General features: G+C 44.2%; 1 protein-coding gene across 1 annotated transcript in view; it reads right to left on the reverse strand.

Annotated features, from left to right (window-relative positions):
- Positions 1-13678, reverse strand: part of Fli1 (Fli-1 proto-oncogene, ETS transcription factor) — a 117520-nt gene extending 103842 nt beyond the window's left edge. The window contains exon 1 of the mRNA XM_076924599.1: positions 13279-13678. Within this exon, the coding sequence (XP_076780714.1) occupies positions 13279-13296 (18 nt within the window). The 5' untranslated portion in view covers positions 13297-13678. The remainder of the gene's footprint in view (positions 1-13278) is intronic.
- Positions 13679-15237: the final 1559 nt, after the last annotated feature.

Genomic DNA, 15237 nt, shown 5'->3' on the forward strand with positions numbered 1-15237 from the left:
CCCCTCCTCCTTTCCAGAAAGTATGAGCCCCGAGTCCCCACCGGGTCTTATTGTTGGGAATCCACCTCTGCCCTTATTTTTCCAGTTCATCTCTGAGATGTTTTCTCTCTCTGCACTCCATAAATGTTCTTGTATTATGCACAGAAGAAGGGGGAAAAAAACTCCACTGTTTTCAATTATTTTGTAACAATTAAGCATGCAAATGTGGGAGCAACATTTAATAAACTTCTATGGACATTTAGGAGGAAAGAAAGAATGAACCAACAAAAATCAGAATCATCAAAGGACTCTTACAAAACCAGTATTTTGAGCCTTTAATTGAAAATGAATCAGAAACAGGCGTGTGAAATTTCCCATGAAATACACACAGGGTTTTAAAAAATTTTAGAGGGTGCTCTGGGAAGAGAAGACTCTGGGTCAAACCCAGTCCACACTGATGGGAAGAAAGAGATTAATTGCAGTAAACTCAAGCAGGGCCTCACTGCCCATAATGGCTGATCTACAAGACATTTTAGGGTCAAGAGCAAGGAGAGCAAGGAGGGATGCCCTGGTGGTTCCCTTACTACCATGAAGAATAGAACAATCTATACAGATCTGTGAATCCTCAGAAGGAACAGCTTAGCAATCCAGAGCAGCAAACCCAAACCACAGGACCATCCCCAGAGCACTCTGGGAAAAACAGTCTGCATGCCCATTTCCTGAAGCAAAGGGGCCAGCTGCTCATTCTCTTCTGGAAAATAAAGGAAGCACAGGTGTCCCAGAGGCCTTGGACCCTGTAGGGTTGTCCTGTGTTGTACTAAAGATTCTATTTGAGTGACACTTTATTATGGAATCTGTGGGTTCTAGTATGGAGGAAGACAAGGACATGTCTGAACAGTTACTTCTTCACAGTGTGTCAGGGCTGAAGGGCATTTTGTAAGAAAATTCTGGGTTCTTTTTCTAGAACACCTGACAGTAACAGGCCTGGGTGCAGAGCTGGTACCAGACTGCAGTGTCAGAAAACTAATAATACATGTCAATGACTCTATCACTTCCACTTGGCATCACCAAAGCTGGTTGCCCGAGAAAGCCAGATGCACACCTTCACCCACGCTCCTCATTCCAGATAGTATTTGAATTATTTTGTTCTTGGAAGAACACCCCTATTGACCATTTCATTCTAGAGCTAATGCTGACATTAGAGAACTGGGATAAAAGAACTTGCTATCACTTAACCACAATGAATTGCTCTTTTAGTGACGACCACGCCGAAGAGTAGATTCCAGTGTTATTATTTTTCTATTCCAAATCAGTGATGATTACAAACAAAAAGCCTTCGTGATATTATTAGTGGCACCTGCAGAACATGTTTCTTTGTTACTTAGGTGGATGATGACAATGGTCAGGATAGAGACAGGCTCAAAGTCCTTGTGAGTTAAGTAAGCCTTGGTGCCTTCACTCTGGGAAACATATTTACTATGGGATGTGTCCTATTGGGAACATGGATTCTTAATCAATGCTGGTGGTATCCACTTTGAGACTCCTAAGGCACTGGATCTTGAAACTTAACCTGGGTTTTTTGTTGTTGTTGTTGTTGTTGTTGCAGTTTGTTTGTTTGTTTGTTTTTTTATGTCTAATGCCCTCTTACTCTGTAAGAATTTGGAAGAATGGCATATTAAGTTGACTCTGTGTGACGATTGCTTTGAGAGGCATACTAAACTGTCATATAAACAGTTGCCTTAATTTTCCATTTTTTGAATGAGAACAAACTGCAAGCAGGATATGCTCAAGTGGACCACTGAGCCCTCAGAATCTCACACGGGTCTCCTCGCATGTTAACAGAATACTGTGGGAAGAAAAGTGCAAGGGTGAGCATTTAGCCTTATACATAGAGAATGAAAACTTTAAAATAATGGATCCTTCAGTGCTAAATTATCTTTGCTCCCAAGGATCCTTAGGGCTATGGTTTTCTTTGTTCTACCAAAGGAAAAAGGAAATATATCAGGAAACAACGGGGCCAGTCCACAGGAAGTCTCACTTGGGCTGATAAAAGGAACTGATGTGCAGTGGCTTGGGATGCAGTTATAAGTCAATCTGCCTTGAAATCACAAGAAATGCTGTTCAAGTGAAACTGTAGCCTGAATTAAGTCTTGCTCGATTGTTTCCTTTACCTTTGGCAGAACACTCCCTTCTTTGTATTTCTCATAACTGCCCGAATCCTTTCTCTTATAAAAAAAAAAAAATCTATATGTAAGTTTTGTGAGCATCTGAGTGAAAGAGGATGAAAAGAGGGGCAGGAGCAAAAGGAAGATGGGACAAAGGTAAAAATGAGGGAGGCAAAAGAGGAAGCACTGTCAAGTCAAAGTATCCTCTTGTTCTCTGTTGAGTTACAGAATGTATTTTGAATCACCTCTGTAGTTCGTTATGGTAAAACAGAGCCTGTTAATTTCACAGTCTACCTCTTACCCACCTGTCAGTAGGCTTGCTAACAAAGTGTCAGGGCTGGCTTTTTCCTGGATACACAGGAAAGGCTTAAGTCTTCATGCATAATTGGTGGTGGAATATGAACAGTTTGATGAATGTGACCAGCACAAGCTATGCTCAGGAGTCATGGCAACTAGAAACTAGCAAAATGTATGTGTTTCTCACAAGCTGGGTTAGAGCTGAGCCTTGTGATGCAGTCAGGAGGGCTGCAGATTCCATGCCTGCCTTGGCTGGAGATCAAGTTCAGGTCCAGCCTTAACAACTTCTCAAAACCCTGGCTAAAAACATATACTAAATTAAACAAATAACGAACAACCTTCTTTTGAATATTGGTCAGTGGTAAAGCACTTGCCTAGAACATGTGCACAGCCCAGGATTCAAATTCTAATACCACCAGTAGGAAAAAAAAAAAAAAGTGAGGAAGAATTATACCTTGAGTCTCAAACTACATAGAGACACATGTGTCAATTTGGTGATTTTTCATAGTGACAAGGCTCCATAAACTTTGGAGCCAATAGGATTGGGTCTGGATAATTGCTCCTCCCCCTTTCTTGAATAAATTACTCGATTGCCTCAAAATGAAACCAAGACATATATCAAAGGGTTGATATAAGCACCAAGGTAAAGGTATCTTAAGGGCCAGACATCAGTGCTTAAAACCAGATTAATAACTAGGTTTTAAAGTTTTTTCTTATGACTCTGATCATCCAAGATTTTATAACCCTTAGGTTTTATAACTCTTAGATGGATGGTGAATAATGTGTCCAGTCTTAGGTAAGGACTAGATGAAAAGAAGCCTTAGTTGGACCATGGAGTCCACATACGTGGCCCATAATACTATTTCACACCGAACTGAGGCCTTCTGGGGCAGACCATGTTTACCCATAGTACTGTACCACTTCCTGTTTTAAGAAGCAGAAAGAAATAAAAAGCCTTCCAGAAAACTCATTAAGAGGCTCGACATTCTTTTTAGACATCAAATAAGTTCTCAAAATATTGTTTTCTTAAGAGTTAAGTGTAAATGAATAAAAACCAGACAAATTCAATTTCCCTTCAATTAAATAGGACTTTTTAAAAGTCCAGAGTAAAGGCTCTTGGAGCCAAATGTGTTTTGGTTTTTAAATGCGACTTGACTTTTAGAAAAGAGTCTAAGACCCCGGTGCACAGTTTGACCCTATTCTTAGATGGTGTCAACACATAGGGATCAACACCACTGCACCATGAGTTGCCAGTAGAGATAATTGGTCTTCTAAAAGCTCACAAAACATCTCCTACGAACTCAGCCGATGGCTGCTCTTCAAGAGTCACACAATAGCACAAGAGCAGCCACACTAGATAGAAAGAATGTCCAAGAGCTCACCCACCCACACTCCAAAATCAGACACAAGTACACAACCTGGCCAGAATAAATTTAAGATTAGAAGAGAATGTTGTCCTTGTAACTCAGTTTACCCATGGGACCATTAAAGAAAGAAATATCATTTGAGTACCAGAAATCAGGTGACTTGCTCAGGATCCAGTACTTGAGGTAGAGCCTGGGTTATAAATACGCTGTGTGACTCCTTGGCCACACAATCTCTCAAAATAAAATCTCAAGTCTCTAGAATCCATTCACTTTGATTATAATGGTTTTAATAAATCTCTAACAGACCATTTTAATTTTTGCTTCTTTTAAATTTTAAAAACAGTGGGGCACGTCCTCATAGAAGCAGGAGGAGGGGGTGGGATGGGGGGTTCCTGGGCGAGGGGAAAATGGGGTAAGGGGATAACATCTGAAATGTAAATAAAATATCCAATAAAAGTTTAAAAAATTTAAAAAAAAATTGAAAACAATGTATACTAATGATTAAAGAGTAAGATGCTCCCTGAATTTGTGATATAAAAGGTAGATGTCTGCTTTTCCTATTCAGAGGCACCTAGTTTTAACCACTTAATGCATATGTTTCTAGAAATTATCTGTACATAAATAATCATACATACATTTGCTTAAATGTCTGCCATAAATGGACTATGAAGATTGAATTTTTTTATGTGATAATATTCCATTGCAAACTTTCTAAATTAGTGTCTATAGGAATTATTTTATCCCTTTTAGTATGGCATCCTCTTTTGTTGTTATTGGTTTTGGGGGAGTTTGTTTTTGTTTCAAGACAGTGTTTCTCTATGTAGCTCTGGCTGTCCCAGAACTCACTCTGAAGACCAGGCTGGCCTCGAACTCAGAAATCCGCCTGCCTCTGCCTCCCAAGTGCTGGGATTAAAGGTGTGCGCCACCACTGCCCAGCACTATATATATATATATATATATATATATATATATATATATATTCCCTAACTATTTATCTAGCACCTCACAATGATTAAGTTAAACCACTTTTCATCTTTGCCGTTATAAAGATGCTACAATAGGCATCTTGCTCATGTGTCTTTAGTAACTGAATGAATACGGATAAGCACAAGGCAGTCACCCTTTCTAACATGGCACATTAATGTGATTCTTTGTTGTCCTCTTAGGTCAAGAGGTAATAATTCTACTTTTTTTTTTCATTTGAATGTCTTTATGTATGTGTAGGCATGAGATTCTTAAGTTGATTGTTCGTTTGTTTTTCTCCTTCCAGTATCTTTGTTCATTTCTCATTGAGTAGTCTTTTTCTTACTGATCTGTAAGTGGCCATTGCACCTGATAGAATGAGAAACAGTCTCCAGGCTTTCTCATTCATCTTTTCAGTGTGTTTGTTCCTTTTGGCGGTACTAGCAGACAAACACAGCACCTTGGCCATGCTGCTCTGTTACTGAGGCAGCCCCATCTTTTACTTCACTTGTTTTGTTTGTCCCCAAGTATGTATGTATATATATGTGTATATATATATATATATATATATATATATATATATATATATTGAAGGCTTGGAGGAAGAGGGGAAGGAGGAGGAACTTCCTTGGCTCAAGCTCTGGACTTCTGACACTGTCTACATACTGGACTACTATTACCTAAGGTAAAGGAGCCATGGTACTCTACACTGGTGTCACCTTGAGCAATAGTGCCTAATGTGTCCATAACATTAGGCTAAGTATAAATAATGCTCCCCCCAAATTTATAGTGCCTTCTTTGGAATCATGGATCATCAGAGCTCAAAATAAGGAAGTAGAAAACCTACTCTCTAGAAATCTGAAAGAAAGAAAGAAAGAAAGAAAGAAAGAAAGAAAGAAAGAAAGAAAGAAAGGAAGGAAGGAAGGAAGGAGACATCTTGTTCTCATTCACAGATGTGGACCTCTCTGGATTACTGTGCCTATTCAATTTGGGTGAGTGAATAAATGATTGAGTATGAACTAAAGGATAAATGTCTAAATACAAAATGATTCCAAAGACATAAATATGCTTAGAGGAGGATTCCAACAGTCAACATAGAGATGATTTAAAAGCTGAATAATCTACAATATCAAACTATTTTCTTATCCTTTTGTTGTATGGTAGTGTGCAATTATTTATTTTCAGACTAGATGCCTTTCCACATAAAATCAATGAACACTCACATATTCAGAATGAACAAATCTTTCTGGACTGTTAGGTTCCAGTAGATATGTGAAAGCCACACATGTCTAAAAAAGCGGGGTTAAAGTTCCCTTGGCACCTGTAATTCAGGCTTCTTGCATGTGTGCACTGAAATGTGACATAAGTCTTTCATGACCTTGGATGCTCTGCTCTGGCTGAGTAAATGGGCCTGCTTTTGGGAAATCATCCCACAGGACTCCAGTCTGTGTCTTCCTTGAGAGTTTGATAACTTTTGGACTCTGAGATTTTTGATCTTAAAGTAAATGACAGTGCATTGTTCCCTAAAGAAATGCCTTGAATACTTCAGGTGTGAATGATTTTGAAGTTACTGTAAAGTTGGTCTGAAGCACTGAAAGTGAACCATACATTCTGTCTCTGATCCTATTGGGATGAGGCACAAAATTATCTGTGTCTTTGTTCGATCAGATGGAATATGCGCACCAATAATGGTCACAACTGGTCCAACCTACACATGAGAGAATGTCACACTTCTCTGAATTTCCATAGAAGTTTGGTTTGAGTCTCAGGGAAACAACCTTCCCTTCTGCATGGTCTCTTACCATCTGCTGACTCATTCTTAAAAAAGAACTGAAGTTGTCATCTAGGATAGACCTCCCAATTACAAACATACCTCATGGTGAGATTCCTCAGAACATTGAGCAAAAAGTCATATTTGAAGGAGCAAATGGAACAATGAATGTTTTAAAACATTTTCCCACAGTTTTGGGGATCAGATCCAGTCTTGTGCAGACTAGGCACATGCTTGAACACTGAACCAAATTCACAGCCTTTGGCTCTTTTAAATCGGGTTTTGGCTTGTGGCACAGCCTGGCTTTGGGACACTAAGTGTCCCAGATGGTCCTTGGGCTTGGGGTACTCCTGTCTTTACATTTTAAGTGCTGAGAGTGCAGGCATGTGCCTTTCTCTTGTGTAACCACATTTTTATAACAGCAGAAGAAATGGAATTTTCCCTCCCTTGCTTGGTCACCTACTTAGTAAGCAGTGTCCGGTGGACCTTTCTGTTTTCCCAAACTCATCTCTACTATGTAGTCCTTATGGCTCACTAGAAGTTTCTAGAAGGCTTTCTAATAAGCCACTGTCATATCTATTGACTAAGAAGCAAGAGGACAGTGGAAAGAACACAGTCACTAAGGGATTTGTATGGCTATGTAAACTACCATACATTTAAACATTGATTATTTCTGATTGTATATTTTTCTAAGACCCAATTTTTATCACAATATTTAAGGAATTCTATAATCTACTTCTATCTCATCTTCCCATTCCCTCCCTAATGCATTTCCTTTCCAAAGCCCTCGACCATATTACCACACATAAGTCTATCCATATACAAGGCCAACATCCAGATTCATTTTGGTCAGGAAGTAGCATGCACGGCAGGTGTATGCAGAAGAAGTAGACGTCCTGTAATCAGAAAGCCTTAGGCTTGAAAAACCCAACTCTGCCACCTATTAGCTGTAATCTTGGGCAAGCAGCCTCACCAATCTGAACTTCCATTTATTCTGTGTGAAATGGACCTATGGCAACATAAACTCCCATAAGTCTGCAGCGAGGAGGAATGCCAAGAGAACAAGGACTAAGAAACTACCCATGTAACTTTTCATTAGATCTTCCTTGGTGCCATGCAGACCGTTCTTTCCTGGCACAGGGCTGTCATGAAACTTGATAAACCCCACTGGAGTACACAGCTCATCTCCTAGTTGAGAATCCAAATCGGGTCACTAGGTCTGGCTCTGAATAGCAGTCAGACAGCTGTATTAATATGGTTGGCCAACATACAGTCTCCAGTTCATAAGAAGTCTGTTATTCTAGCAATTGCCTCGTTTTAAAAGATGCCCAGGAGTAGCAGCATGGGGAGGGGATGGTGATTCCCTTTGTTACCTCTGGAGAAACAATCTGATGTGTATTACTAAGTAGCATGGCAGATATGAAAACGACAGAAAATGAAACAGGGTGTAGTCTTCTGCAGAGAAAAACACCTGCAGAACCTTGAGATGACCAAAAAAAAAAAAAAAAAAAAAAAAAAAAAATGTATTAAAGAGAAGCACGGAACATATTCCTGTAGTCCTAGCTCCTAGGAGGTGAAAAAGGAGGCTCAGAAGTTTGTTTGTGATCCTCTTTAAGTACATAGCGAGTTTGAGGGAAGTCAATGAGACACAGGCTGTTTTCCCAAACAAGGGAAGGGATGCTGGGAGATAGCTCAGTGGGTAAACGCTTGCCACACAAAATTAAGGGCCTGAGTTTGGATGCCCAGAGTTACATGAAGCCAGACAGAAGTAACATAGATCTCTATTCCCAGGGCTTCTGGTGTAAGATAGGAGGTCTAAATAGGAGATTCTTCAGAAGTTCCCGAGCCAGCTAGACCCCTGCACACAATGGATGACAGCAAAGAGACCCTATCACAAACAAGGTGGAAGGTGAGTACCAACACCCCAGGACATCCCGTTTATCTCCATGTGCCTGTCTATGCACACACACACAGACGCACGCACATTCACTGAACAACCAATAAATATATATGGTTTAATCTGAAAGCCTATATATCAAGCTTTAGGATGAATGAGACTTTAGTTTGGGGATATTTTGTGAGGTTCAAGGTAGAATAAAGGGAAGTTTATTAAGGGCAAAACTATTTTGCCAAGATTTTATTTATTTATTTATTTATTTATTCTTTTTGCTGAGAATTAGACTAATGTTACATTCTAGGGGGGAAAGGGTTTGGTTTCAGCCAAACAATTTTTAAAACCAATGCCAACTTACTGCTCAACCTCAAACTAAAGAAGACATTGAAATTTTAAATCTTATTTAATGGGGCTGTTACCAAAGACCTTCTTGCTTCACTGTTCAGAAATAGATCTATTACGTCTGTCCTAATACATCTGAGAGTGTTTTATTTTAAGAGGCAAAACCACATTTTTTTTACACCTGCCCACCACCAGTAAAAGGGTCTGCTGATTATCTAAGTAATGGTATATTTTAGATAATTTTTTTTGATAATGGAAACTTTGTTTATGATGCATAGAGTCAAAGCAGATTTATTCTGGAAAATAGTTGTGTTCTCCAAACCTACCTGACAAGTTTGACTCAGTCTCTCTCTTTCTCTGTGTGTGTGTGTGTGTGTGTACAGATATAATTCAAGACAGAGGGAATATATTTGTCACTAAATTGCAGAAGTATCACTAGTTTAAGGCGCCAGATATTTTACGATTTCTCTTTTAAAGCTCTTTTTCTGCAGTATTCTATAATTTGACATGATGTGACACGTGAAATCTTCATCTTAGATTAGAAAGAACACTGCTGTATCTCCTACGACCCCAGAATTCTCACTTTTTTTTTTCCTTCTGTGATCATGAACTTTGTATTCAGCATGTTGGACCTTGGGTTTCCCATAGGCAAAATGAGAGCATCCGGCTAATAAATAGTCTCTACAGCTTTAAAACTGTACACGTATGAATTTGAATAGTATGAGGAGAAGGCTTTTAAGTTCACTTGGAAGTCGCTTCAGAGAACTATCAGGTAGTCATGGGGACAGACAAAGTGACCATCTAGTCTGCCTGGTATCCTTGTGAATTTAGGTGACATGCCCTCCTGAGGGGACAGAAGCCAAGGCTACCCCTATTCTTCTCTCTTGACTGGTTTTTTCTTAGAGCTCCTTCCCAATTTCTGCCCTGAGAGCAGCAGCCTACCCTCTATCTGGCATATGGCTCTTCTCTGGTCCACAGAGGTGTTTCCCTCTCTCCTACACCATCTTTTAGTGTTTGTTTAGATGTGCTAGCTCTACTCAGGTTCTTACAAGCTACATTAGAAGTCTTCTTCCTACAGCACCATCATGTGTGAGCACCAATCACATTAGTCTCTATGTGCATCCATCACTAGACGGCTTTCAATGGTCGACTTATCCTACATACACAAAACGGAGCCTTAGAACACGAGATGCACACCACAGACACATATCAAAGTCATGGAATTCGCATAGTGCTAAACTCAGACCTACGTTCTATTACTGTGAGCAACAAATCTCTGTAAGTACTAAGGCAAGATGAAGTTCAACGAAGGTGCACCCAGCTAAAGCACCAGATCTTATCTCACCCTCACGTCGACTTATCTAAAGAAACTGCTTTAGACCTACTTTACCGATGAGAAAACTGAGACCCAGGAGCCAAGAGCCTTGCCATGACCCACACAGTAAGTAAATAGTTTTCTCCCAGGCCTCCCTCTCTTTCTGTGTTTCCTAGGTTCATGCACATGTCTAACTCTTCTCTGGTTGATTCCCGATCTTTGATGGTGCACCTTACATTCGCAGTTCCACAGATGGCATCAATCTGATCAAAGGAAACCTGCCTAGAATTAAGATGCAGCTTGAAACCAGGTCATTTCTTCAAGCAGCAAGCAGTATCACGTGCTTCTCAACACTGATAATATCACTGTGGGGAGCAGGGGTGGGGTAGGGTGTTGTCTAATATGGCAAGTTAACTTGTCTATAGCTAAAGAAGAGCAAACAAACCGAGGCTTTCCATACATGTTCTCCCATCAGACATTCTTGGAAAAGCAGAGACCATGATTTGAAAGGGCAGCTTGATTGTACATTTACAACCCCAAAGGGTTCTGTGAATGCCAAACAAAACAGGGGGCTACTGTAAAGAAACCCAGACTTCCCTGGCATCCTGAACCATCATGGGCACCAAGACCCACGGGTATTTTCAGATTTTGTGATTGAGGAAGATGCATGCAGGTACATAAAATCACATCACAGAACCCTCTCAATGCTGATTGCTCCAGGCTGTTCCAACTGGCCAGCTAAATACTCTTAAGTCTGTGTCTACAGATTACCTTTGATTTATAGTGTCCTCTGACCTTTGTCCAAGTAGGACAGGATGGTGGTTTAGTACACCAGCAACTGGAAACACCAGTGTAAAGTAGCCCCATGGGATTTTAATGAAGATTATGAAGGTCAAAGATGTTTTATAGTTGTAGATTTATATAGTAAGATAAGAAGTTGGTTGGCCTTTCTTCCAATTCAGTCTTTCAGTATCTACACCAATTGAACAATCATATAAGTGGGGGGTTAGGGTCCCCCAAATCAGAAAATCACATGTAAACAGGAACCTGTGGCTTCTACATAGCTAAAAGGCTAAAGGATACACTAAAGATTCAATCTTCCAGAACCTTTGGTGTTCAGCAGAGAGTTTGAAAAGTAATTGATCTATAGATAGCCTTGGAGTTAAGTCTCCCAGGTGTGAAACAAGGTGTTCCTTAGGAAGCTTGGAGGGTGGGGGGGGTGGGGCTCATGAACTCCCATTATTCATCCTAAAAGAAAGAGCCCTGACTGCCATCTTCAGTATGAAGTGGCAACCTCCTGGTCTAAGGTTGCTCTTGATGCTGTTATGCCCATCCCAATGTGCAGTGTGTGGGGTTAACACATCCTGGGTACACAGACCACAGCTTCCTCCAGGGCTCAGGGCCTGTGCTTAGAGGTCTGAACACTGCACAGATATTGCTTCACTTCTTCTCAGGGTGTCCACATTAAGCCTCTGGAGCCACATTACCACCCTGCTGGGTGATCAGAGGGGAGATTTTGGAGGGTGAGTAGAAAGTGACCTGAATGGGGGTGTAAAGATTTTAGAAGGACCATCTGGTTATTGAACCTGGGGGGGTAGGCACTTGCATGAACACACCAGCAGGAAGCAGAGAAGCAGCGCCCAGTGACCTCCACTGTCAAGTCGCTAGAGCACACCTCTCAGGAACCCTCTCAAGTCAAGTTTGATAAACCTGCGGCTATGTGATTGTGTTAAAAACTCCATTACAATCGGTTATCTCATCTCTGTCTTTAAGTTCCTTCAGTTGGTGCCTTTTACCTAAGTCAGCATGTTTCTGAGAGGGAGGGAGGAAGAAAGAAGGAGGGCGGGAGGGAGGGAGGGAGAGAGAGAGGAGAGAGAGAGAGAGAGAGAGAGAGAGAGAGAGAGAGAGAAAGACAGAGAAAGACAGAGAGAAAGAAAAAATAAAAACACTCAGACCCCACCCAGAAGATAAAAATCTGTTAAATTCTCTAAAGCCAACACTTTAACCTCCTCTTATTCAACCCATGAGTAGGAAGTGGATTTCTCTGGGTTCTGGAGAATGGCGGCTCTGCCAGTCCCCACCTTACCAGCCTGATAGTTTTTCCAGAGCAATTCCTGCCTGACGTGCAGCCTTGAAGCTAATGTCTGCTCTCATTCATTCTCCTAAAGTCCTCCTAGGCTAGTCACGTTAGGGGGTGTCCCTCCTTTCTGTTCCTGGCCCTACTTCCCTCTTTTAGAGGGAGCATTCAGCCTTTCTGAAGCGTGACAGGGAACCCAGACTCACGGGTCTGCTGGGCTGCACTTTGCAACCTAGACTCAAGCTGGGCTGGCGCGGATAGGGGTTGGGGGTGGAATCGGCAAGCCCCAGGCCCTGGGCTCAGAACCAGCCACCGCAGGCGGACGGCGGTGAAGTTTAATTCTTACTGAGAGGACAGCTCCTGGATCCCTTGCTTTGAAGTTGGCGCACGCACAAGTGTGCGGGATCTGAGGCACAGAGGAGCCCGAGAGCCAGGAGATTCCTAGCCCTTAGGAACAGCGAGGCGGGCCCGTTAGCTCGGCGCAGCCGGCATCGGCAAATCACCGGGCAGCGGCAGTGAGAAGGGGGGAAGAGAAACCGGTCGGGCTGACATGTAAACAGGGGCTTCCATCTGGACCCGCCGGCTCAGCCGGATCTTCAGACACCCCCCCTTACACCCCTCCCCTCCCGTAAAGAATCCTCCAACTCGCCCTAGGGATCAGGGGACCCCCAGCCTGCGGCGAACGCTGCTCCTGCCCGCGCTGATCTCGGCCTTTGGCGTGAGGAAGCTGGCCGCCAGACTAGTGCCTGGCGCCCGGGCCAGGTCGTCTGGGTGCCGGGTGGGACCGACCCGGCGATCTCCCCGCCTTAGACTCTAGTCCGCGCCCTGGGTCCCCAGGTTTCAGCTGCCCAGTCTCACAGCCCCTCGGGCAGGCGGCGCAGCGGGAGCCTGCGGGATTCCACTGTGGCACAAGGAGTGAGGGGTAGCTCGCCCTGGGCGGGAAGGCTGGCGGGCCTCCTCGGAATGGGGGACTCGCCACCCGGAGGAGACCGCGCGAAGCCGGGGCGCGGAAGGAAGGGAGAGTGGCCACGTCTTCCGGGACCCCGGCGCCCAGCCCTCCCGCCGCCCCGGTCGGCCCTCGCCCCGCGCCCACTGCCCCGCCGCTTACCTTAATAGTCCCGTCCATTTGGCCAAGTCTGCAGCCGAGCCCCCCAATATTCCACACATTGACCCGGTTACAGCCTGACCTCGTAGCCCCTTCAGATTAGCCCGGCGCGGCCTCTTTGGCGCCCTGGGCCCTCTCTGAGTGCCCCCTGCGAGCGCCCTGCCCTCGCTCCCCTGTGCACGTTTGTTGTTGTAGCGGATCGAAAAAGAGACAGTTAACCGGATGAAACTTTTTTTCAGCTAATTTTGGGAAGTGACTTCACTTTGCGATCGGGGAGGAAGTCCTATCTCTCTCTCTCTCTCTCTCTCTCTCTCTCTCTCTCTCTCTCGTCTCGCCCTCTCCTCTCTCTTCTCTGCTCTCTCTTGTCTTCCCTCCCCCACACCCCCTCTTCCTCTCCTCGCCCTGCTTTTCGCATCACTCGCTATATAAATATACGCGAGATGCCCAGATACATTCATGCACTGCGCACACAGGATACTTGCTCCTGGGAGATAAGAGCTGGCCAGGAACAATGACGGGGTCCACGCCCAGTATCCGCTCCCTGATTCCTGAAGTCTGTAACTCCCCCATCACCTTCCCCCCAAATCCAAAGCCAAAAGCCTCTGGCCTCTTTCCTTTCCCTTGGGCCTTTGGCCGAAGGTGGCCCTCCTGACTCATTCACTTTCCGTTTCTTCCCACAGATACATTCATTAATGCTTTTTCCAGCCGGAGTCAAACTTTTTTGGGGATGGGAGGAAGAAGGCGGGAGAGTTTTTACTAGGACTGGGGACAACCTGGCGACGCTGACCGCCAGAGGAGATTCGGACGCAGATCAAGGCAAACATACTATTTTTAAAAAGGAAAGAAGGAAGGAAGGAAGGAAGGAAGGAAGGAAGGAAGGAAGGAAAGAAAGAAAGAAAGAAAGAAAGAAAGAAAGAAAGAAAGAAAGAAAGAAAGAAAAACTCGAAGGGACTTTTTGCATCCAAGCGCTGGTCTCCAGAGCGACTCAACGCAAATTCTGGGCCCCGCGGACCTGACCTGTCAAGGGTGTGACTCCATCCCTCAGGCATTGTTAGCAGAAAGGTAGATGCTCACGCTTTGGCGCGCCTCGACTCTGAGCTCCGCCAGCCCGCTAAGGAAGTAGACCAGCCGCAACCTAGGTTTCTTGGGTTAAAACCTATCTGGACCTGACCGCCCAAGTCCTTCAATACCATCGCAGCCCCCAAGGAACTGACATCAGGGCCAGCTTGCCCTTTACACTACTCAGCAAGACCCGGGAGCATGGCAAGCGGCTCAGCAGAGACCCCACCTTGGATGAGAACGGACGGTCTAAGGGTCCAAGCTAGGGACTGTCATCCCCACCCAATGGCGTGGCCCTCTTTACCCCGGCGGCTCCGTTCTTTCCCCCACCTCCCCTGCTGGACCCGGGAGCACTCTAATTAAGGCTACTCTGGGGTACCGGCGCTCGGCGCTCGCGGCCTGACGCCCATCTCCCAGACTTCGAAAACAGGTTACCTTTTCCACGCTCTTCAGACCACGCTGTGAACTTTCTCACTTTTATTTAAAAGTCCTCCCGGGAAAAGAGGGGAAAAATCCAGAGCAGATCCGAATAATTTGGAAAGAAAAAAATCAAAAGGGTGTCCAACGGCGGCAAAAAGGTGACTTATTAATTCTTTATTTCTTCAGGAGCATTTGCGCTCGCTCGCCTCCCTCCCTCCCCCCCCTCCCCCATCCAAATTAGTCTCATCAATTCAGCTCCAATTTGGGGTTCGAATACAGACACGGGTCTGAACGTGACCAGACCTGGAGTGGCGGTGCAGCCTGCCAGCAATTGAGACTCGGTTTACTGTGGGGGGTGGGGTGGGGGCCGGGCCCCACTCCCCCTCCTCCTGTCTGCTTCTCAATCCAGGGGTCTGCTCCGGGGCTCCCCTGGGACCGCCACATCTGGTTACCGCTAGCGGGGTCAGTCCCCCCCTTTGCCTG

This window comes from Arvicanthis niloticus, chromosome 26 (assembly GCF_011762505.2).
Source record: "Arvicanthis niloticus isolate mArvNil1 chromosome 26, mArvNil1.pat.X, whole genome shotgun sequence".
Classification (NCBI taxonomy): Eukaryota; Metazoa; Chordata; class Mammalia; order Rodentia; family Muridae; genus Arvicanthis; species Arvicanthis niloticus.